The sequence below is a fragment of the Nicotiana tomentosiformis genome, chromosome 12 (genome assembly GCF_000390325.3).
Source record: "Nicotiana tomentosiformis chromosome 12, ASM39032v3, whole genome shotgun sequence".
Lineage (NCBI taxonomy): Eukaryota > Viridiplantae > Streptophyta > Magnoliopsida > Solanales > Solanaceae > Nicotiana > Nicotiana tomentosiformis.
The window spans coordinates 11,094,547-11,117,523 of NC_090823.1; the positions used below are offsets into that span (position 1 = coordinate 11,094,547).

Consider the following 22,977-nt stretch of genomic DNA (forward strand, 5'->3'; position numbering starts at 1 on the left):
AAAGGCCAACTTTCGACAAATAAGTCTGAGCACGCACTCGTCACCTCGCGTACACAGACTACAATCAACATAGATGACTCAAATCCTAAGGGGTAGTTCCCACACACAATGTTAGGCAAGATACTTACCTCGAGTGAAGCTCAATCAATCCGTAAGAATGCCCTTTCCACGAATATCCGGCTCTGGATGGCCCAAATCTAGCCAAAAGTAATTCCATATCATAATTACAACAATAATAGACTTATCTAATTAACGAAATCAACATTTTAACAAAAATTCCGAAATTAACTCAAAATTGTCTGTGGGGCCCACTTCTCGGAATTGGGTCAAAGTCATAAAATACGAAAGCTCATTCACTCATGAGTCTAACCATATCAAATTTACTAAAATCCGACACCAAAATCTCGATCAAAATCCCAAAATTCGGCTTAAGAACTTTTCTCAAATTTTCACCCCAAATTCGAATTTAAACGATGAATTTGAGCATAGATTAGTGGAATATAACCATAAGGGAGTTAAGAATAATTACCCAAAAACTTCCTCCAAAAATATCTCCAAATTTCGCCTTCTACCGAGCTCTCAATCAAATTTGTGAAGTGAACTTCAAACCCTCGAATCTGCCCCTTTTCTGCCCAGTTATTCCGCATCTGTGGACCTTGCGTCGCACCTGCGACCTGCGGAATTTCCTTCGCAGGTGCAGAAAAAACTTAAGAGGGCTGGGTCCGCTTCTGCGGAAAAAGGGCCGCACCTGCGGACTATTGTCCGCTTCTGTGATCTCCTCTACTCTTGTGTGTCCTTTAGCGCATCTGCGGGCATCGCAGATGCGGTATTTCCCTTCTCACATGTGACCCCTGACCACACATCCCAAATCCAATTCTGCACTTGCCTCTCCGCGCTTGCGATCACGCACCTGCGGTCTCCCCAAACGCAGGTGCGAAAATGACAGATGCCTGAAGACTTCAACAGTAACACAAATCCAACTCTTGATTCGTTAAGCACTCGAAACTCACCCGATCCCCCCGGGACCTCAAAAAAACATACCAACCAATCCTCAAATACCATATGAACTTAGTCAAGCCCTAAAATCACATCAACTAATGCTAAAATCACGAATCACTTTCCAATTCAAACTTAAAGAACTTGAAACTTCAAATTCCTACAACCGATGCCGAAACTTATCAAACGACGTCTGAATGACCTCAAATTTTGCACACAGGTCAAAAATGACTCTATGAACCTACATCCACTTTCGGAAATCCATTCCAATCTCAATATCAAAATTTCCACTTCCACTATCGGTCGAAATCGCCGAAAATTTAACTTTCGTCAATTCAAGCCTAAATCTACTACATGCCTCCTAAACACATTCTGGATGCGCTCCTAAGCTCAAAATCACTCAACGGACCCTAACGGAGTTGACGGAATACCATTCTGTATCCGTCTTCACACAGTTCCGACTACGGTCCAAATTCTAAGACTTATGCTCTCATTTAGGGACTAAGTGTCCCAATCCCCTTTGAATCACCCGATAATTGAATTCAAGCACGCACGCAAGTCAAAGCACATAATACGAAGCTGATCATGGCCTTATGCCACCGGATGGGTCTTAAATTCTCAAAACGAACGGCCAGGTCGTTACAACTTCAAAAAGGCAAGTGTCTTGCTTAACCTCGAGTGGGGAAATTTTCCCTTAGGCATTGAGTCTTATGTGCAAATTGTGTAATTGAAAACCATATACGCCAGGTGAAGAGTACGTACTTGGTTTATACGTTCGATTTTCATTGATTAAAAATCCTTAGATACCCTTATGTATTAAATTGGAAATTATTGGCACTTATTAAATCCTCTATTTGTCATGCCTAGATCCTTGTTTGTTGAAAATGTTTCTATATGATGATTTGGTGTGATTGTCACCTAGAATTTATGTGAAATATATTTTGTTAAGATTTTGTACACATTATGGTCGAGCCATGGGCTCCTAACTCTAAATTTAGCACCAAATCAAATGAAATTCTCAAGAACACTTTAAAATTTCTATTTTCTCAACTGGACGTCTGAATCACGTCAAATCAACTCTGTTTCTCACCAAATTTCACACACATGTCTTAAATATCATAATGAACCTGCATCGGGCTCCGGAAATAAAATAAAGACCCGATACTAACATGCCAAATATCAATCAATTCTTAAAAACAAATAATTTTCAAACTTTTAATTTTCATCAAAAATTCATAACGCAAGCTAGGGACCTCGGAATTCGATTCCAGACATACGCCCAGGTCCCATAATTCAATACGGGCCTACCGGGACCGTCAAAGAACGGATTTGGGCATGTTTACCAAAATAATTGACCGAAGTCAACTAAAATCAACTTTTAAGGCAAAAATTCTTATTTTCATTAGTTTTCAACATAAAAGCTTTCCGGAAACCTGCCCGGACTGCGCACACAAATCGATGAGGGTAAAAATGAGATTTTAAGGCTTAAGAGCGCAGATTCGAGTTCTAAAACATAAGATGACCTTTTGGGTCATCACATTCTCCACCTCTAAAATAATCGTTCGTCCTTGAACAGACATAAAAGTACTTGGGCTGGTGAAAAGGTGGGGATATCTACAAGGTAGGGATATCTACTCCTTATATCAGGCTCGGACTCCCAAGTAGCTGCCTCAATAGGTTGACCGCTCCATTGCACTCGAACTGAATGGTAACTCTTTGATCTCAACTGGCGAACTTGTCGGGCTAGAATTGCCACCGGCTCCTCTTCGTAAGTCAAATCCTTGTCCAATTAGACAGAGATGAAATCTAATACATGGGACGGATCACCGTGATACTTTCGAAGCATGGACACATGGAATGCCGGATGAACAGCTGCTAAACTAGGTGGCAACGCTAGCCTATAAGCCATTTTTCCCACTCTGTCCAGAATCTCAAAAGGTTTGATATACCTAGGGCTGAACTTTCCCTTCTTTCTGAACCTCATTACACCCGTTTATGGGTGATACCCGAAGTAACACTCTCTCTCCAACCATGAGTGCAACATCACGAACTCTACGGTCGGCATAACTCTTCTGCCTAGACTGAGCTGTGCGAAGTCGATCCTGAATAATCTTGACCTTATCCATGGCATCCTGTACTAAGTATGTGCCCAACAATCGAGCCTATCTCGGCTCGAACCACCCAACTGGTGACTGACACCGCCTACCATATAATGCCTGACGGGGAGCCATTTGAATGCTTGACTGGTAGTTGTTGTAGGCGAACTCTGCAAGGGGAAATAACTGATCCCACGATCCTTTGAAGTCTATAACACAAGCACAGAGCATATCCTCCAAGATCTAAATAGTATGCTCGGACTGCCCGTCAGTCTAAGGATGGAATGTTGTGCTCAACTCAACCCACGTACCCAACTCATGATGTACTGCCCTCCAAAAGTGCGAGGTAAACTGCGTACCTCGATCAGAAATGATAGACACAGGCACACCGTGAAGGCGGACGATCTCCCGAATATAAATCTCTGCTAACCGCTCCGAGGAATAGGTAACTGCCACATGAATGAAGTGTGTTGACTTAGTCAGTCTGTCCACAATAACCCAAACTGCATCGAACTTCCTCTGAGTCCGTGGGAGTCCAACAACAAAATCCATAGTGATACGCTCCCACTTCCACTCATGAATATCTAACCTCTGAAGTAAACCACTAGGTCTCTGATGCTTACACTTTACCTACTGGTAATTTAGGCACCGTGCTACATAAGCAACTATGTCATTCTTCATTCGCCTCCACCAATAATGCTGCCTTAAGTCCTGATACATCTTGGCGGCGACCGGATGAATAGAATATCGGGAACTGTGGGACTCCTCATGGATCAACTCATGAAGTCCATCCACATTAGGCACACAAATACGACCCTGCATCCTCCAAACTCTGTCATCTCCAACAGTAACCTGCTTGGCACCCCCGTTCCGCACTATGTCTCTAAGGACAAGTAAATGAGGATCGTCATCATGCCGATCTCTGATGCGCTCAAACACAGAAGACCGAGCAATTGTACAAGCTAGAACACGACTGGGCTCAGAAATATCTAACCTCACGAACTAGTTGGCCAAGGACTGAACATCCAATGCAAGCGGTCTCTCACCAACTAGAATATATGCAAGGCTACCCATACTTACTAACTTCCTACTCAAAGCGTCGACCACCACGTTGTCCTTTCTGGGATGATATAATATGTTGATATCATAGTCTTTTAATAGCTCCAACCACCTCCTCTGCCTCAAATTGAGTTCCTTCTGCTTGAACAAATACTGCAAGCTCCGATGATTAGTGAATACCTCACATGGCACGCCACAAAGATAGTGCCTCCAAATCTTCAGCGCGTGAACAATGGCTGCCATCTCTAGATCATGAACATGGTAATTCTTCGCGTGAACCTTCAGCTGCCGTGAAGCATAAGCAATAACTTTGTCATCCTGCATCAATACCGCACCTAGACCAATACGAGAGGCGTCACAGTATACTGTTTAAGATTCTGAACCTGTGGGTAACACCAATACCAGTGCCGTAGTCAAAGCAGTATTGAGCTTCTGAAAGCTCACTCCACACTCATCTAACCACCTGAACGGGGCACCTTTCTGGGTCAATCTGGTTAACAGGGCTACTATGGATGAAAACCCCTCCATAAATCAACGGTAATAACCCATCAAACCTAGAAAACTATGGATCTTTATAGCTGATGTGGGTCTAGCCCAGTCCTGAACTGCCTCAATCTTCTTAGGATCCACCTGAATACCCTCTGCTGATACAACGTGACTTAAGAAAGCAACTGAACTCAACTAAAACTCGTATTTTGAGAACTTAGCATATAACCGGTTGTCTTTCAGAGTCTGAAGAATAATTCAAAGGTGTTGCTCATGCTCCTCTCTATTGTGGGAGTAGATCAAGATATCATCAATAAACACAACCACAAAAGGAATCCAAGTAGGGTTTAAACACTCGGTTCATCAAATCCATGAATGTTGCTGGGGCATTTGTCAGCCCAAATGATATCACTAGAAACTCATAATGCCCATACCGAGTCCGAAAAGTTGTCTTAGGAACATAATATGCCCTAATACTCAACTGATGGTAGTCAGATCTCAAATCAATCTTTAAAAACACCTTGGCACCCTGAAGTTGATCAAATAAATCATCAATCATCGGCAATGTATACTTGTTCTTGATGGTGACTTTGTTTAACTGCCAATAATCTATACACATCCTCATCGATCCATCTTTCTTCTTCACAAACAACACAAGTGCACCCCAGGGCGAGATACTAGGTCTAATGAAGCCCTTATCAAGCAAATCTTGCAACTGGTCCTTCAATTCTTTCAACTATGGCGGGGCCATGCGATATGGCGAAATGGAAATAGGCTAAGTGCCCGGAGCCAAATTAATGCAGAAATCAATATCCCTGTAGGGTGGCATCCCCGACAGGTCTGCAGGAAACACCTCTGGAAACTCACGAACAATCGGCACCGAATCTATGGAAGGAACCTCCGCACTAGAATCGCGGACATAAGCCAAATAAGATAGACACCCCTTCTCGACCATATGTCGAGCCTTCACATAAGAGATAACCATGCTGGCAGAATGGCCAAGATTTCCTCTCCACTCTAGTCGAGGCAACCCCTGCAAGGCTAATGTCATTGTCTTGGCGTGATAATCTAATATAGCATGATAAGGTGGCAGCCAATCCATACCTAGTATGACATCAAAATCAACCATGTCGAGAAGTAGGAGATCTACACGAGTCTCAAGACTCCCAATAGTGACCACACATGAACGATAAATACGATCTACAATAATAGCATCTCCCACTGGTGTGGACACATACACAGGAGCACTCAAAGAATCACGGGGCACAATTAAATATGAAGAAAAATATGATGACACATAGGAGTAAGCAGATCTCGGATCAAATAGAACTGAAGCGTCTCTATTGCAAACTGAAACAGTACTTGTGATAATAGCGTCAGATGACTCAGCCTAGGCATGACTGGGAAAGCAAAACATCGGGGCTGGCCCCCACCACCCTGAACTATGTCCTTAGTACAACCTCTAATTGGCTGGTTTCCCCCTCTAATGGCCTGACCTCCATCTCTAATAGTCTGGCCTCTACCTGTGGCTTCCTGACCCCTGCCTCTGGCTGGCTGAGCAGGTGGTGCAGCAACTGGTGCCGGAACCATGGCACGAGAACTTTGATGATGTGAGATGCCCGTTGCCCGAGGGCAAAATCTAACAATGTGCCTCGGATCACCACAAGTATAACATAACTTCGGCTGATGTGACTGCTGACCCTGAAACTGACCCTATCGATCTGAATAACCACCTTGATAACTCTGGAGTGGAGGTGCACTAATATGAGCTGGTGGTGCATTGTAGGCTAGCTGGTTGGAATAATGCATATGAGGGCCACGACTACCTGAGGCACCGTGGGATGCCTGGAGAGCTGAATGAAACGGCCTGGGAGGATGGCCTCTACCAAAAGTACTTCTGCCTCTAGATGAGGCATCACTGAACTCACCGGAATGATGAGGTATTTTGTCAGACCCCTGACCTCCCCGAGTAAGAACCAATTCGACTCGTCTGGCAACATTAGCAACCGCCTGAAAAGAAATCTCACTCCCAGTCTCCTTAGCCATCTGCAATCTGATAGGCTGAGCAAGTCCATCAATAAACCTCATCACCCTCTTTCTCTCGGTGGGAAGCAGAAGAATAGCATGATGGGCCAAATCCACAAAACGGGTCTCATACTAAGTAACAGTCATACTGCCTTGCTGGAGACACTCAAGCTGACGGCGACACTCCTCTCTCAATATGATAGGCAGAAATTTCTCTATGAAGACATGAGAGAACTGGTCCCAAGTAAGAGCAGGCGACCCAGCTGGTCAGGTCAACAAGTAATCTCTCCACCATTTCTTGGCGGAACCAGTCATCTAAAATGCAGCAAAATCAACCCCATTGGTCTCCACTATACCCATATTCCATAAAATCCCATGACAGCTGTCAAGATATTCCTGGGGATCCTATGAAGGAGTACCACTGAAGTGAACAGGAAAGAGCTTGATAAACCTATCCAATCTCCATAAATACTCAGAAGACATAGCTGGCCCATCTCCAAACTGTGTCGCAAAAACCGGCTGAACTAATCTGACTGGCTGAGCTGCTGGAGCATGATACTGGGGAGATATCTGCTCCGGAGCGGGAGTGGTGGGAGTCGGGGCTCCTCCTCCAGCCCGAGAGACTGTTGATGCCATAGGAAATGCGCCAGTCTGGGCCACACTCTCCATAAGGCCCACCAAACGGACCAAAGCATCCTGAAGTACTGGGGTAACAATGAACCCCTCCGGAACCTGAGCTGGTCCAACAGGAATAGTCTGGGATGGAACCTCTTCGTCAAGATCTATCTGAGGCTCCACTGCTGGGGCTGCTGCTCGGGCCCTAGGCTGAGCCCTACCTCGGCCTTTGGCACGACCTCGACCTCTGCCACGTAAGAGATGTCACTGGAGGCTCTAACTTCTACTCAGCTGAGGATGCGGTACGTGTTCTCGCCATCTGCGAGAGAATAAGAGTAGAAGAGTTCAATCAGTATTGAGAAAGCAAAATCGCACGACAAAGAATAATATAAGTGAAACTTGTTCCTAAACTTCATAGCCTCTGGAAGATAAGCACAGACGTCTCCATACTGATCCTCCAAACTCTACTAAGCTTGCTCATGAATCGTGAGACCTAAGCAACCTAGGGCTTTGATACCAACTATCACAACCCAAAATTTTCCACCGACGGGACCGTGATGGCGCCTAACATTTCACTTGCTAGGCAAGCCAACATTAGAAAATCGTTAAACCAATTCCTTATTTCCATTCAGTAAATAACAATAATTAACTAAGATAAAATATAATAAGTACGGAATATTATAAAACTGTATTAATTACTACCATCCGGATCTGGAGTCACAATTCACGAGCATTCTAGAATTTACTACAAGTAATAGTCTGGGAAAAAAAATACAATTGTCTGAATGAAAGAAAATATTAGGACATAAAAGATAGACGGGGACTTCAAGGTCTGTGAACGCCGACAGATCTACCTTGAGTCTCTGGACAACGGACCAATAGCAAATCTCGATCAACCTGAGCCGATATCAAAATCTGCACAGAAAGTGCAGAGTGCAGAATCAGTACAACCGACCCCATCTACTGGTAAGTGTCGAGCATAACCTTGGCGAAGTAGTGACGAGATTAGGACAAGACACCCACATATAACCTGAACAATATAATCATGTTGGTGGCAACAACAGTAAATAAAGAAATAATACAGAAATAATAGGAAGGGGACATACAATGGAGAATACAACATAACTAGTGAGAATAATGAAAAGACATAATTAAACAGAAAATTCTTAAACGAATTGAGCAATTAAAATGGCAAAGGGAAACTGCACGGCATCACCCTTCGTATTTTTACTCTCAACCTAACCAAATAAATAAATAGAACGGCACGGCATCATCCTTCGTGCATCAAACCTCTCATAATATACACGGCATCACCCTTCGTGCTTTACACTCTTCCTCACAATATAAATAAAGCATGTACGATATCACTCTTCGTGCTTTACACTCTTCCTCACAATATAAATAAAGCATGCACGTCATCACCATTCGTGCTTTAAACTCCTCCTCACCAATCACATAATCGATAACAACGGATAAATAAGAGTATCACAAAGGAACCAGTATTTTACCCACAATCAATAGCACAATGTAATATCAACCTTGAATCAATATTCAAAAGTTACCAAATCTCAGTGAAACCAGATATGAGTCACCCAACATTTCAAATAACCCGCTAAGCATGGATAGTAGAATTTAAGCCTACAAAATAGACAAGAATAGAATTTCACTCGCATGCTATGACTCGACAAAGACACATAGATGCTCGTCACCTCACCTATACATCGTATTTAACAACCAAACACGTAGCAAATGAACATGTAATACCTATTCCCTCAGGTCAAAGTTAGACATGACACTTACCTCGCTCCGAAGGCCACTTAATTCACAATCACACCTTTTCCTTTGGAATTCACCTCCAAACCAATCGTATCTATTAAAAAATGACTCAATAATATCAAATATTACTAAAGGAATCAATTATATTTCATAAATTAAATTTTCCAAATTTTACTCTAAAAAGTCGAAAAATTAACCCCGGGCCCGCTTGGTCAAAACTCGAGGTTCAAACTAAAATCCTTTTACACATTCACCCCCGAGCTCGAATATGTAATTAGTTTTGGAATTCGACCTCAAATTGGGGTCTAAATCCTCAAATTTTTGAAATTCCTAGTTTCTACCCTAACCTCTAATTCTACCATGAAAACTCTAGATTTTTAGATTGATAATTCATAAAATGTAATGGGTAATTGAAAGAAAATGGTTTAGAATCACTTACCAACACTTTGGGAAAGAAAATGGCTCTTGAAAATCGCCTCTACCCGTTTGGTTCTTGAACAAATGTTGAAGAAATGGCTTAAACTCGTGTTTGGAGTATGTTTTAAGTCACTCGACAGGCCTTCATCTCATTCGCGAGTGGCCTGTCGCGATCGCGATGCACAGCGGCCTAAGGCCTTCGCGTTCGCGTAAGGCAGCTCCCCCCAAGCCTTCGCGTTCGCGTAAGGCTGCTCTCCCAAGCCTTCACATTCGCAACCCAGTGGGCGCGTTCGCGTAGAAAAACATGACTCACTTCCCCCACGTCCCTTAGACTATCGCGTTCGTGTGAAACAGGTCGCGTTCGCGAAGGGTACCACTCCCAACGCTTCGCGTTCACGACCAATCCATCACGTTCGCGAAGAAGAAAATTCCCCTGCCCCCACTTTACCTTTCGCGTTCGCGACACTACCTGCGCGAATGCGAAGAAGGGCACACTAGAACAACTGTTGCAGCAAAAAAGCTCAAATTTTCTAAGTCCAAAACATCCTGTGGCCTATCGGAAACTCACCCGAGCCCTCGAGGATCCAAACCAAACATGTACACAAGTCTAAAAACATCATACGGACCTGGTTGCGTGATCAAATCGCCAAAATAACACCTAGAACTCTAAATTTAGCACCAAAATTAAATGAGGTTCTCAAGAACACTTTAAAATTTCTATTTTCTCAACTGGACGTCCGAATTACGTCAAATCAACTCCGTTTCTCACCAAATTTCACATACATGTCTTAAATATCATAATGAACCTGCACTGGGCTCCAGAACCAAAATACGGACCCGGTACTAACAATGCCAAATATCAATCAATTCTTAAAAATAAATAATTTCTAAACTTTTAATTTTCATCAAAAATTCATAACTCAAGCTATGGACCTCCAAATTCGATTTCGGGCATACGCCCACTCCCCATAATTCGATACGGACCTACCGGGACCGTCAAAGCACGTATCCGGGCCAATTTACCAAAAATATTGATCGAAATCAACTAAAATCAACTTTTAAGGTAAAAAATTCTTATTTTTATTAGTTTTCAACATAAAAGCTTTTCGGAAACCTGTCCAGACTGCACACGCAAATTGATGAGGGTAAAAATGAGATTTTTAAGGCTTAAGAGCACAAATTCGAGTTCTAAAATATAAGATTAACTTTTGGGTCATCACATCTTTCTAGCTTCCTTTAGTGTTACTGTTTCACTGTCTCTCTCCATCGTCATGCGCTCAGAGTCTATCGGAAACAATCTCACTTCTCCTACGGAGTAAGGGTAAGTTATGTGTACACACTATCCTTCCCAAGAATTACACTAGATTGTTGTTGATATTGTTGTTGTAAAGTAACAATATGTTACAATACAATAGGTAATGACACTGAGAGTTAATATATTCGTGGACCGAAAATAAAAGATAACTCAATAGGACTAAACAAGTTTCCTACAAAATTAGGGCACAACGAAATAGCACACCAATTCACTTATTATTCCCAAATTGGGGAAATTCCTTGAAGATGACGAGAATTTCTGTACGTTACTCTCTTAATGGTATTTCCTTGATCTCATCCTTTGCTATTTCACATTCTGGTTTGGCAATTACACTTAGAGATTATTCTTCATATCATAGCAATACATCCATTTCCATAAATGGTAGTAGTAAAAAACATAGGGTTACTAACAAGTTTGAGAATGTCAAATGTTTAGCTGATGCTGTGAGTGTCTTCAATCAAATGGTCAGAACACAGCCTCTTCCCTCTGTTATCGACTTCTCGAAATTATTTAAGATTATGATAAATATGAAGCATTATTCTGTTGTTGTTTCTAATTTGGGAGAAATACAGAAATTAGGTATCCCGATTGATAAAGTCATGTTGAGTATGGTGATTAACAGTTATTGCTTAATGCATCGTGTTGATTGTGGATTTTCAGTGTTAGCCATTTACTTTAAGTGTGGCATTCCATTTGATGTTGTCACTTTAACCATCCTAATAAGGGGACTCTTTGCTGAAAATAAGGTGAAAGATGCAGTTAATTTGTTTAAAAAATTAGTGAGAGAGAATATTTGTGAGCCTAACGAAGTCATGTATGCAACTGTAATGAATGGGCTTAGTAAAAGGGGTCATACTGAAAAAACTTTTGGTTTGCTCCGGTTAATGGAACAAGGGAGCACTAAGCCCACTACATGCATCTACAACATAGTTATAGATGCCCTTTGCAAAGATGGAAATCTGGATGTCGCTGTCAACCTTTTGAACGAGATGAAACTGAAAGACATTCCTACAGACGTATTCACATATAATTCATTGATTGATGGTTTCTCTAAGTTTAGTCAGTGGGAAAAGGTCAGGAATTTGTTCTTTGAAATGGTAAATCTTAATATTTATCCGGATGTATTCACATTCAACACAGTTATACATGGACTATGCATAGAAGGGAAGGTTAAAGATGCGGAAGAAGTAATGAGACACATGATCGAAAAAGGTGTAGAGCCTAATGTGGTCACTTACAATGTGATAATGGATGGATATTGCTTGCGTGGTCAAATTGATAGATGTAGGAGAATCTTTGGTTCCATGAAAGATAAAAGCATTGAGCCTGACAATATTAGCTATAAAATAGTAATAAGTGGATACTGTAAGAAAAAGAAATTGGATAAGGCCATGCATTTGTTTCTTGAAATTTCTCGAAAGGGATTTGAACCTGATATTTTTACCTGCAATACTATCTTGAAAGGTTTATTTGAAGTTGGAAGAATCGGCGCAGTGCAAAAGTTTTTTGATGAGATGCTATTTGCAGGGCAAATACCTGGTCCAATCACTTATTGCATTTTGCTTGATGGTTATTTTAAGAATGGACTTGTTGACGAAGCTATGTTGCTATTTCATAAGTTGGAAAGAAAGAGAGAAGATACTAATGTTGACCTCTATAATGCCGTCATTGATGGATTGTGCAAAAATAGAAAGTTTGACAAGGCTCATGCTATTTTTAAGAAACTTCCTCTAATAGGTTTACATCCTGATGTGATAACATACACTACTATGATTAATGGATTTTGTCTAGAAGGGTTGTTAGATGAAGCTAAAGGTCTGCTAAGAAAAATGGAGGACAATGGTTGTTTGCCAAACAGAGTAACTTACAATGTTATTGTGCAAGGATTTCTCAGAAGTAATAAAATTATTGAAATGAAAGCTTTCTTAAAAGAAATGGCTGGGAAGAGCTTCTCATTCGACTCAACTACACTAGAGTTACTGGTAGACATTATTGCGGAGGATTCTTCTTTGCTTGACTTGATATCAGATTTTATCCCAGAGAATAAGAATTTAATATCTATTTTGCTTGGTTAATTCAATTACATTATTGTTAGAGTGAAAGTCTTTTTCTTTTTTTCCTCTGGAAATGAAGTCGCATGCACTGCAATTGGGGAAACTGAAAATCTGACAATGCATTACTTGAGCTTTCCAGGCAAACCTATTGAGGAGGTAATTTATTTTTTCTTGATAGATTATTTAGAATGTAAATAACTTCTTAATTTTGATTGTGTTGCCGCTCTTTATCTTGGATAGTAGATGTTATTGTATTCTTAACATGAGAAATAATGTATAGCGTCCTTATGTTAACATTTTGTATTCATGCCTTTTGAATTTGCTATATAGTGTTAAAGTGTTATGCTGTTCATGTTCAGCTTTTTACTTGGTGGCTTGCTATTTTTCAGTTTAAGTGCATGATACCTTTATTCTATTTAACAAAAAGAGAATTTGTCCTCGTTTTGAGAAAAAAAACTGAAATTATTGAATTAGTTATACTAGTTATCTCCTTGGAAGGGTCTAGTTTATTGTAGGCTGCATCAAAGCATGTGAAGCTGTTCTTCTTATTTTCTTTTCCTTTTTTTAGATTCAGATTCCAATCAATTTTCATTTCTATGAATTGCTGTGCTAATAATTACCAAGATATAGTGATCTAATAAATCTATATGTACATATGGTTGTTTTTGGATGTCTACACATACCCCAAAATATTGGTTATTAGAAGCTGTGGTTCTGACACCAATACTTGACATACACCTCATGGTCATGTTTGAGTGTATAACATACCTTTTAAAGGAGGCTGCAAAGGAACGTCGTGGTTGTGGTTTCTAGCGTATGTATAACTAGTAACTGGGTACATGAGTGTTGTATATTTTTATGCTTTTGACACAGTAACCCCAGAACCTTCCCCACTTCACCCCCCGGACCAACAGTGGCTTTTCCCACTTGCTCCATTGGTAATTTGAACCCCAACCTAATGGTCGGATGCGGATTGGGTGTGCTATGTTTTATGTTACTCAGGCAAAGATGTAGTGAGGCTGCGGCATACCACAACAACGTGTTTGACCGCTCAAATTATCCTGTACTTCAACCACAATTTCAGTATGTAAGTAGCTGACCAGATGATTAGTTGATGCTATTAATTTGATAGTCATGATCTGCTAAGCGATATGTATGCCATTACATCACTTTTGGAATTTTTAGACTTTATCAAGAACAATCAAGATGGTGTTGCGGACCACCTGCCTTATAGGAATGCTGCTCTTTTTGCTTTGAAGTTCAATACATAAATTTGTTACAGCTTGCGCTTTACCGAGAATATTAAGGTTCGGGAACTGTTTTGAGAACTTTGCTAAAAAAAGCGCATCTACTTGGGTTGGCTTTATTTGCATTTTTTTTCTTGATAAGGTGGTTGGCTTTATTTGTATGAGGCTGTTGTCAATCAAGTGATAAGTTGGTTGGCTTTATTTGTATGAGGCTGTTGTCGATCATGTGATAAGTTGGTTGGCTTTATTTGTATCAGGCTGTTGTCAATCAATTGCTAGACTTTTCTCTACTTGAGGTGGCTTACTTGTATGCGGCAATTTCTGCACTTGAGGATATTGTTATTCTGCTTCCGTAACTTGTCTGTTTGGAAGGTACTTTGACGTTTATATCTTCATGTTTTTGATCTGTTGCATCAGGAGCGACAAAATTCATCTCAACTGAAAGATGACCAAAGGCACTGTGAGAAAGAAATGATCTTTGAGATTCTCAGCATGCGGGAAGTGCCCTTCCTGTAAGATGGCTATCTCACGAATTGAGGGCTGCAATAAGATGGTGTCCAATAACTGTGGACAATATTTCTGCTATCGTTGTAATCAGGCGATTGATGGATATGAGCACTTCAGGTTGGTACAAGTTTCGACTGTAGAATGGCTTCACATATATCGTATGTCCTCAGTCTGTGACCTTGATATTTCATTTGTATGCTTATTTGAAGAGCCTTTTCTTGTTAAAGGGAGGGGAAATGTGAATTTTTTCTACCAGAAGCAATTCAGATGTGGGAAGATAATGAGCCAATTTCTCGGTCGGATTCAAGCTCAAGTCTCTTTTAGATTATGGTCATCCGTGCCCAAATATTGCCAAATGAATGCAAAGGTAAGATGAGTTCTCAATATTTTTTTCTTAAAACCGCTGCATCATAACTCTTCATATATTTTGAAGTTGAAATGATAATGAAGAATGAGTTATATACACTGTTGGAGAAAAGGAAATGATGAGTGTCTGCGTAATTGAGCTTGTTCTAGACACTGTAAAGTAAACCGTTGGCTTCAGAAACATCTCAAATGTATATAGGCTTTGAATGGGAGAAGTAGATAGCACTTGGACAAACATCATTACTGGATTTGGTTGTTTATTCATTCCTTTCCTGGTAAAATTGATCAAAGACAGAACTAGTGTTGAGCAGCTCTCCTTGAGAAGCTACTTCTAGGTCTGTAGTCTTTCATATTTATGGATCGGTTTATGATAAATACATATCAAAATAGTCTCACTGATAGATTTAAGAAGCACTTCAGCTTGATTTGAGGATTTTCAGATGATAAAATTTCATTGTCGAATGAGTAGATTATACATAGAGGTAGGAAGCAAGTGTTTGTATAAATTTGATAACATTAGTTTTCCAAGACCCTATACCTATTAGATAAGTAAGAAAGAATATAGGGTAGGATTTTGGTAATTCACTTTAAAACAGAGCTTGAAAACATCGATTCCTTCAAAGACATGGCACTTAATGTATGCACATATTGTTTGGAACATTTCACTCCTCTTAATTGTCTGGCCTATAACTAGAGATGATTTTATTCTGAGTTATTTTTGCCTCACTTTTTCCTGAGTAGTATGATGGTCAATACTCATAGTTGTCGTATTTGATTATTCTGTAAGCACTGTTTTGCATTTTGATAACTAGTTTTTACACAGTGTTGTGTGCATTATTGATCGCAAAAGTATATTAACCCAACTAATTTCAGATTTTTTGTTTCTTTTGAAATTTTGGGTTATTTCTGACCAATATCCATTCCAGCAGTTTGTATCAATTGTAAAATACTCAAGTGTTGCCTTTTCTTTCATATGCTATTTTGTTTTGCAGTCGTCCACAATTTTTAAATTGTAGATAGAGCTATTCTCTCCGAACTGTAGATGGAGCTCTCACAGAGACTAGCTTTTACAAAAAATAAAAATCTTTTGATAAAGGACTAGCTTTTACATTTTATTTATGAAATTGTGTTTCACAATGCCATGGAGAGGAAAATGGCACACTGTTATTGAAAAGATATTAGGAGGATTTTTTCCCCCAATGGGGAGCTCATAAAACTAGCATAGGAACTTTTTTGGATCTACTAGCTAGAGTTGTCAAAAGCGAAAAACTCACAAACACGCTAGAGTTGTCAAAAGCGTACAGACGCGCCAAAGTCTGTTGGAGCGTTAAGCGCAATACAAGCATGGGCTATAGCAAAAAAGTACCAACGAAGAAAAATAAAAAAAATAGAAATGGATGCAAGAAAATATAACTATAAACACAAACAATAATTAATTGGACAAAAGAATGAAAAAACTATAATTAAGCTTTAAGTTGTTGTGTACTTAAAGACAGAACCCATCGGTACAGCTACACTAAAGCGCCAATTACGCAAGGCGAAGCGCACACCAAGCTTCAGGGCTTAAGCGCCTATAACAACACTGCTACTAGCTTTATAGAAATTCTTGCATATACGCTGCAAACAATTTTGGTTCCTTCTATTGAGTTTATGTAAGAACTCTTAATCTTATCCGCATTCAGCTATTTTTTTTAGTCACAGGAACCTTCGCCTCATCTACTTTTGTAGTTGAAAATCTGTTTTTACAGCCTTTGAACAGATCTATTCTCTTCATTTTCCCTCTTGTTTTATTTTGTAACCAAGTTGTACCCCTTTTTCCTTGTCGTTGTCACAGGTTCGCAATAAGAATCACATATTCTGCTGGGCATGCCAGAATTATTATTGTTACCTTTGTAGAAAGATGCCTGCTTTGAGTCGGGGGTCTATTGAAAACAGTCTCTCAGTCCAGGTAGGGGTAAGGCTGCGTATTCACTACCCTCCTCAGATCCCACTTGTGGGATTACACTAGGTATGTTGTTGGTGTTGTATTTTTGTAGAAAGATAGTGAAGCGAAGCTCCCAACATTATGGACCTAAGGGCTGCAAACAACACACTGCTGAATAATTGGAAAGAACGTTTCAATTCAAGGGGATTTTCCTGAAAACTTTATTGTTCTTGTTCATTGAGGTCCATGTTCCTCGTACATTCTTACGCCAAAGGTCGATGTTTACGATCCTAGCTTGTCGCCTGAGGATAGGTCTTGTCACGACCCAATTTCACCTATAGGTCGTGATGGCACCCAACACTACAGTTGGGCAAGCCAACTTAATAAATTAAGCATATATTGACAAAATTTAAAATTAAGAAAAATAATAAAACACTAAATTCTACCAATGTGTGTGCTAAGATCTGGTGTCACAAGTGTATGAGCATCTAGTAGATTATACAAAACCTCAAATACTGTCTGAAATAAAAATAGACAGAATGAAAAATACAAGGAGAGACACTAGTAGCTGCAGAGCGGCTCAGAAAGACAGTTCACCACTATGTCCCTGGATAACGTGGGTGTAAGACAATAGGTCCCCCACTAGTACTTGACTCAGGTCCTGCACAAAAGTGTAGCAAGTGTAATACGAGTACGTAAACAACGTGTACCCAGTAAGTATCAAGCTTAATCTCGAAGCGGTAGAGATGAGATGACCGACTTTGACACTCACTATGGGTCAATAATAATAATAATTGAAATACAACTAGGATATTTAAATCAGCATGATTTACAGAATTTACAATAATTTATCTAATCAGTGAAAATAATCAATTTCCTTCAAATGCAACAATTCTCAATATATTAATTAAATTTCTTCAATTCAAATAATTTTCAATTTATCAATTAAATCTCATTTACAAGAATAACAATTAATTCTTTAACAAGCAGGCATAATAATTAATTAGATTCCAAGGATTCTCAAATTTATCAATTGACTTCGCAAGTTGAAATAAGCTATTAAGGTATCGTATGATTATTATCATTAAGCATGATTTATGTCGAGGATGTACGACCAGATCTAGAGTGTCGTGTACATTGTCGAGGGACGTGCGACACGATCCATAGATGTATCTATCCTGCCGAGATGTTCGACCTGCTCCATAAGAAAGGAGGACATTTTTCTTATGTACCTCCGGAAGGAGAGTATATTTATTATAAGATATATTCGGGAAGAAGAACAATTTCTTTTAACAATTAATTAATTTAAACAAAAAATCAAGCATATGAGATTTCCATCCTTTAATATCTTTATCTAACAATTCACAATATATTCATATATATCAATTAATATTAATTAAACAAAGAATACAATTTACACAAGTAATTCATGCTTGGAGTCCTAAACTATCCGGACTTTAGCATTTATAGTAGCTACGCACGGACTCTCGTCACATCGTGCGTACGTAGCCCCCCGCAATTAGCAATAATTATTCAATTTAATCCTTATGGGGTAATTTCCCCCTCACAAGATTAGACAAGAGACTTGCATCGTCTCAAAGTCCACTTTCCGATTACCACGTCGCGTTAAATTCTCGATTCGACGCCGAAAAATTCAAAACTATCCAAATATTATACAAAATAATTAATATATGCTAAATGATTTGAAATTTATCTATTAAATAAATTGCCTTATCCAAAATGGTAAAAATTCTAAAATTCACCCTAGGCCCACGTGCTCGAATTCTGAAAATTTTCGGATGAAAACGTTACCCATAATCTCAAGAACTTAAATATATAATTTCTACCCAATTCCATAACTATTTTCGTGGTTAAAATCTCACTTTTATAAAAATCTAGGTTTTTCATCTAAATTTTTGATTTCTAAGGTGTGTAGAATTAACTTACCTTCAAATTGCTAGTTGAAAATCACATCTCAAAAGCTCTGAAATCGCCCAAATGTGGAGAGAAAACGGCAAAAAATGGTGAATTCTCGTTCTTTTAAGCTTTCTGCCAAACATGCCTTTCGCACCTGCGGAGGTTGGAACAGACATGCGGCTCCTCACCTGCGGAAAATCCTCGCAGGTGCGAGTTCCACTCGCCTGGCCAATTCTCGCATCTGCGCGTTCGCAGGTGCGCCCAATATTCCGCACCTGCTGGCAGGCCTCCCATTCCTTTTCCGCTTTTGCGAAGAAATCTCGCATCTGCGAGTTCCGTGCCTGCGAGCTTCTGTCGCACCTGCGACTGGCCAAGCGCAGGTGCGATTCTGACAGTAGCTGGGAGCTTCAGTTTTTAGCTCCCAACTTCCAACTTGGTCCAAGCCTCGTCCGATTGACACTCGGGGTCCCCGGGACCCCGCCCGAACATACCAACAAGTTTGAAATCATAAAGCGGACTCGCTCGAACTCTCGGAACACGTAAAACAATATCAAATCTAAGAATCATACCCTAAACCAAATTGATTCAAACTTACGAATTTCAAGTTCTTCACTTTACTTCCAATGCGCCGAAATATACTTAAACTACTCGGAATGACACGAAATTTTGCGTGCAAGTCTTAAATCACTATACGGAACTATTCCCAAACTCGGAATTCCAAACGGACTTCAATTACTCAAAAACCTACTCCAAACCAAATTTAAAGAATTTTAGACCTTCAAATAGTTGATTTTTACTATTAAGCGTCAAAATACTCACGGGTTATCCAAAAGCCGATTCGGACATATGCCCAAGTCCAAAAATCATCATACGAACCTATTGGAACCGTCAAATACCAATTCCGGGGTCGTTTTCTTAAAATGTTGATCGAAGTCAAACTTGGCCTTTTAAGGCTAACTTAAGGAACCAAGTGCTCCGATTTCAACCCAAACGCTTCCAAATCGCGAACCAACCATCTCCGCAAGTCAATAATCATTAAAAGCAAGGAAAATTTTATTTTAGGGAACGGGAGTTCTAAAAGTTAAAAATGACCGGTTGGGTCATTACAGATCTTCTCGTAGGATGTATTTCATATTCAAAGCTATTGTAAGTACAAATTGTAAGGTACACAAGATTTTGTGCAAGTGAGTTCATCCAAAAACTGAGGCAGAATTAGCCATCTTGACAGTAGTAACGATGCCGGCACAAGCAGATTTTAACCACAGTTTTTTTTCCTTTGTTTGAGACAACTATATAGTATATACCGATGATTATATATTTTGGTTGTTTTAATAAGTGCAATTTTTTGATAATGTATGAATAAATTAAAATAAGATTTGATAAAGTTCTAATACACTACGAATGTGTAAGCGGAAACAAATCTTCATAGTCAAAGACATTTTATATTGCAAAACCAATGCATTGCTATCTGTGTAGCAAGCTAAACAATACATTTAAGACGATGAAAATATCATTGTTCCACTACCTTTTTATGAATATGTGTGAATTTAGTATAAATATACTGATGCAAACTTATAAAAAAAATAACCAAATGGATATTTTAAATCATGTAGGTATGACTAAGTTAGGTCCAAGTGTTACCAGGATTACATTTTAGTATTTAAGGAATTTTGTATAACAAAAATTGAGGAGTTCTAATGTTAGACTAACATAATGTTATATTATTTTTAGGAGGCAGATCTTAACATTCGGGATCCGTGGCGCAATGGTAGCGCGTCTGACTCCAGATCAGAAGGTTGCGTGTTCGATTAACGTCGGGTTCAATACCCCCGATTCATATGATCCCATTTCGTTTTTAGTTCTTGTCTATTTCCCTACCTAAAGAGAAATGTCCCCATTGATTTATCCCTTAATTTTTATTGTGGTTCAACTAACCCAAGTTGGAATTTTGTTATGCCGTACAAAATACACGTGCACACAGTACAACAACAACATACCCGGTATTGTCCCACACCATGGGGTCTGGAAGAGTAGTGTGTACGAGAATACACGTGCAAACAATACAACAACATACCCGGTCTTGTCCCACACCGTGGAGTCTGGGAGAGTAGTGTGTAAAGAGACGGGGTCTGGAAGAGTAGTGTGTACGAGAATACACGTGCAAACAATACAACAACATACCCGGTCTTGTCCCACACCGTGGAGTCTGGGAGAGTAGTGTGTAAAGAGACTTTATTCCTACCTTGTAAGAATAGAGAATACACGTGCAAACAGTACAACAACAACATACCCGGTCTTGTCCCAGACCGTGGGGTATGGGAGAGTAGTGTGTACGGAGACTTTATCCCTATCTTGTAAGAATAGAGAGACTATTAGCAAACAATAGTAATTAGGAATATTAACAAACATTTAAACACCGAGATTTAGGGCCCGTTTGGCCATAAAAAAAAAGATTCCTCTTTTTGGAATTTTTTCCACTTTTTTCGAAGTAAGTGTTTGGGCATGAAATTTCGATTTTCACTTGAATATCAATTTTGGAATTTTTCGAAAATTTGAAAAACTCCAAAAAACTATCAAAATTTTCACTTCAGATCACTCACAAAAATTCAAAAACAATCCAAAATTATATTCTTATCCAAACACAACTCTAATTTTCAAATATCATTTTCACTTGAATTTTTTCCCCATTTTTTTTTTTCTGAAATCTTACAATACTTATGTCCAAATACCCACTTATAGTCAGATCTTTCATGCAATGTTTGTGAGTTCAATTACCACTATGCTTTTCATTTTCTCTCTTCCTGTTTTTCTATGTAGTATTACTTTTTTAAAGACATTCAAACACTAATTAGCAAGACTAAAAGTTTTTTATATTATATCATGGTAGATAATTTTCTCTCTTAAAAGAATATAATCATGCCTCAATTTGAGCAATTTAGAGCTTGCTATATGATTCTTATGCACTCTATTCAAGTTGCTAAGTCTACAACAATAACAATATATTTAGTATAGTCCCACAAGTAGGAGCTACGAAGGGTAGTGTATATACAGACATTACTTATACCTTGAGAAAGTAAAAAAGATGTTTCTCACAGACACCCCGACTTAAAAAATGCATAATCACATCAAATAAGATAAGAAAATACGACAAAGAGGGATTAATGTAAAGAGAAACATTAATCATAGTAAGAAAAGATAACCGGAGCAAAAGAAAATAGTATTAGAAATTTAAGAAATGAAAATACGAGGATCCATTGATACTACATGTACAAAAAAGATTTATGCCTGACGATTGTCTAACTTGCTACCGTAATTTTCGATCTACACACCCTCATATCAAGAGTTATGTCATCGACAAGCTGAAGATGTGTCATGCACTGCCTAATCAACTCTCCCCAATACTTATTCGGCCTGCCTCTACCTCTCATTGGCCCCACCGCATCCAACCTATCACACCTCCTCATTGGGACATATGTGCATTTCCTTCTCACATATTCGAATCATCTCAGTCACCCATCTCGCATGTTATCCACCACGGAGGTCACTCCCACCTTGTCCTTAATATATTTATTCCAAATCTTATATCTTCTAATATGCCAATGCATCCATATCATCATCATTTTTTCCGCTACTTTCATCTTCTAAACATGAGAGGGCTTAACTGGCCAACACCCCATACAATATAGTCGGTCTAATAAGTTTTTGTGTGAACTTACATTAAAGCCCCAATGTCACTTTCTTATCACATGACACGCCGGATGCAAGCCTCCATTTCATCCATTTCGCTTCAATATGATGAGTCATCAATCTCCCTATTACCTTGGATTCTAGACCCAAAATACTATGTCTAATATAACAAAATTTAGTTTCTCTAACATCTTAAGAATATATACATTAAAGACACAAAAATTATCTTTAAATAGCTTACTCTATAATTTCACATAAATTAATACAATACATATATTATTTTATACCGCTAATCAAATATCGCATCAATCATGCAATGCTTAGTCTTTATAATGCTGCTAATTAAATATTGCATTATTATGTGAAGTTTTATGTGGAGATTAATAAGGCCAGTATCACAATCAAATGACCTAAGTGTAAGTCTCAATCAATTATGTTCATTCTTTCCTTAATTCACTATTGATGGCATATGCACATCCATGATTCAAAG

At 39.2% G+C, this 22,977-nt stretch overlaps 2 protein-coding genes and 1 non-coding gene across 7 annotated transcripts in view; all 3 read left to right on the forward strand.

The window, feature by feature from the left end:
• Window positions 1–10,952: 10,952 nt before the first annotated feature.
• LOC104111841 (putative pentatricopeptide repeat-containing protein At1g12700, mitochondrial) lies at window positions 10,953–20,030 on the forward strand. Of its 5 annotated transcripts, none has more exons than XM_070191923.1 (6): window positions 10,953–12,995; window positions 14,504–14,710; window positions 14,821–14,960; window positions 15,159–15,294; window positions 16,794–17,195; window positions 19,910–20,030. In XM_070191923.1, the coding sequence occupies exon 1, from the start codon at window positions 11,031–11,033 to the stop codon at window positions 12,858–12,860; it is 1,830 nt and encodes a 609-aa protein (XP_070048024.1). In that variant the 5' UTR covers window positions 10,953–11,030; the 3' UTR covers window positions 12,861–12,995; window positions 14,504–14,710; window positions 14,821–14,960; window positions 15,159–15,294; window positions 16,794–17,195; window positions 19,910–20,030. The 5 variants fall into 5 exon arrangements, with proteins under 5 accessions (XP_070048024.1, XP_018631708.1, XP_018631707.1 ...); XM_018776192.3 differs by lacking the exon at window positions 15,159–15,294 and having other exon boundaries at window positions 16,794–16,913; window positions 16,996–17,195; XM_018776191.3 differs by lacking the exon at window positions 15,159–15,294 and having other exon boundaries at window positions 16,794–16,907; window positions 16,996–17,195.
• Window positions 14,717–22,977, forward strand: part of LOC104111846 (dolichol-phosphate mannose synthase subunit 2) — a 38,363-nt gene continuing 30,102 nt past the window's right edge. The window contains exon 1 of the mRNA XM_070191925.1: window positions 14,717–14,727. The gene's annotated coding sequence lies outside the window, so the exon portion shown is untranslated. The remainder of the gene's footprint in view (window positions 14,728–22,977) is intronic.
• On the forward strand, window positions 20,552–20,623 carry TRNAW-CCA (transfer RNA tryptophan (anticodon CCA)). The gene has a single exon. It is a non-coding gene; the product is annotated as a tRNA-Trp (tRNA).

Coding starts and splice junctions, on each gene's coding strand:
- LOC104111841 (XM_009621631.4), top strand. CDS start 11,031: ATGACGAGAATTTCTGTACGTTACTCTCTTAATGGTATTTCCTTGATC.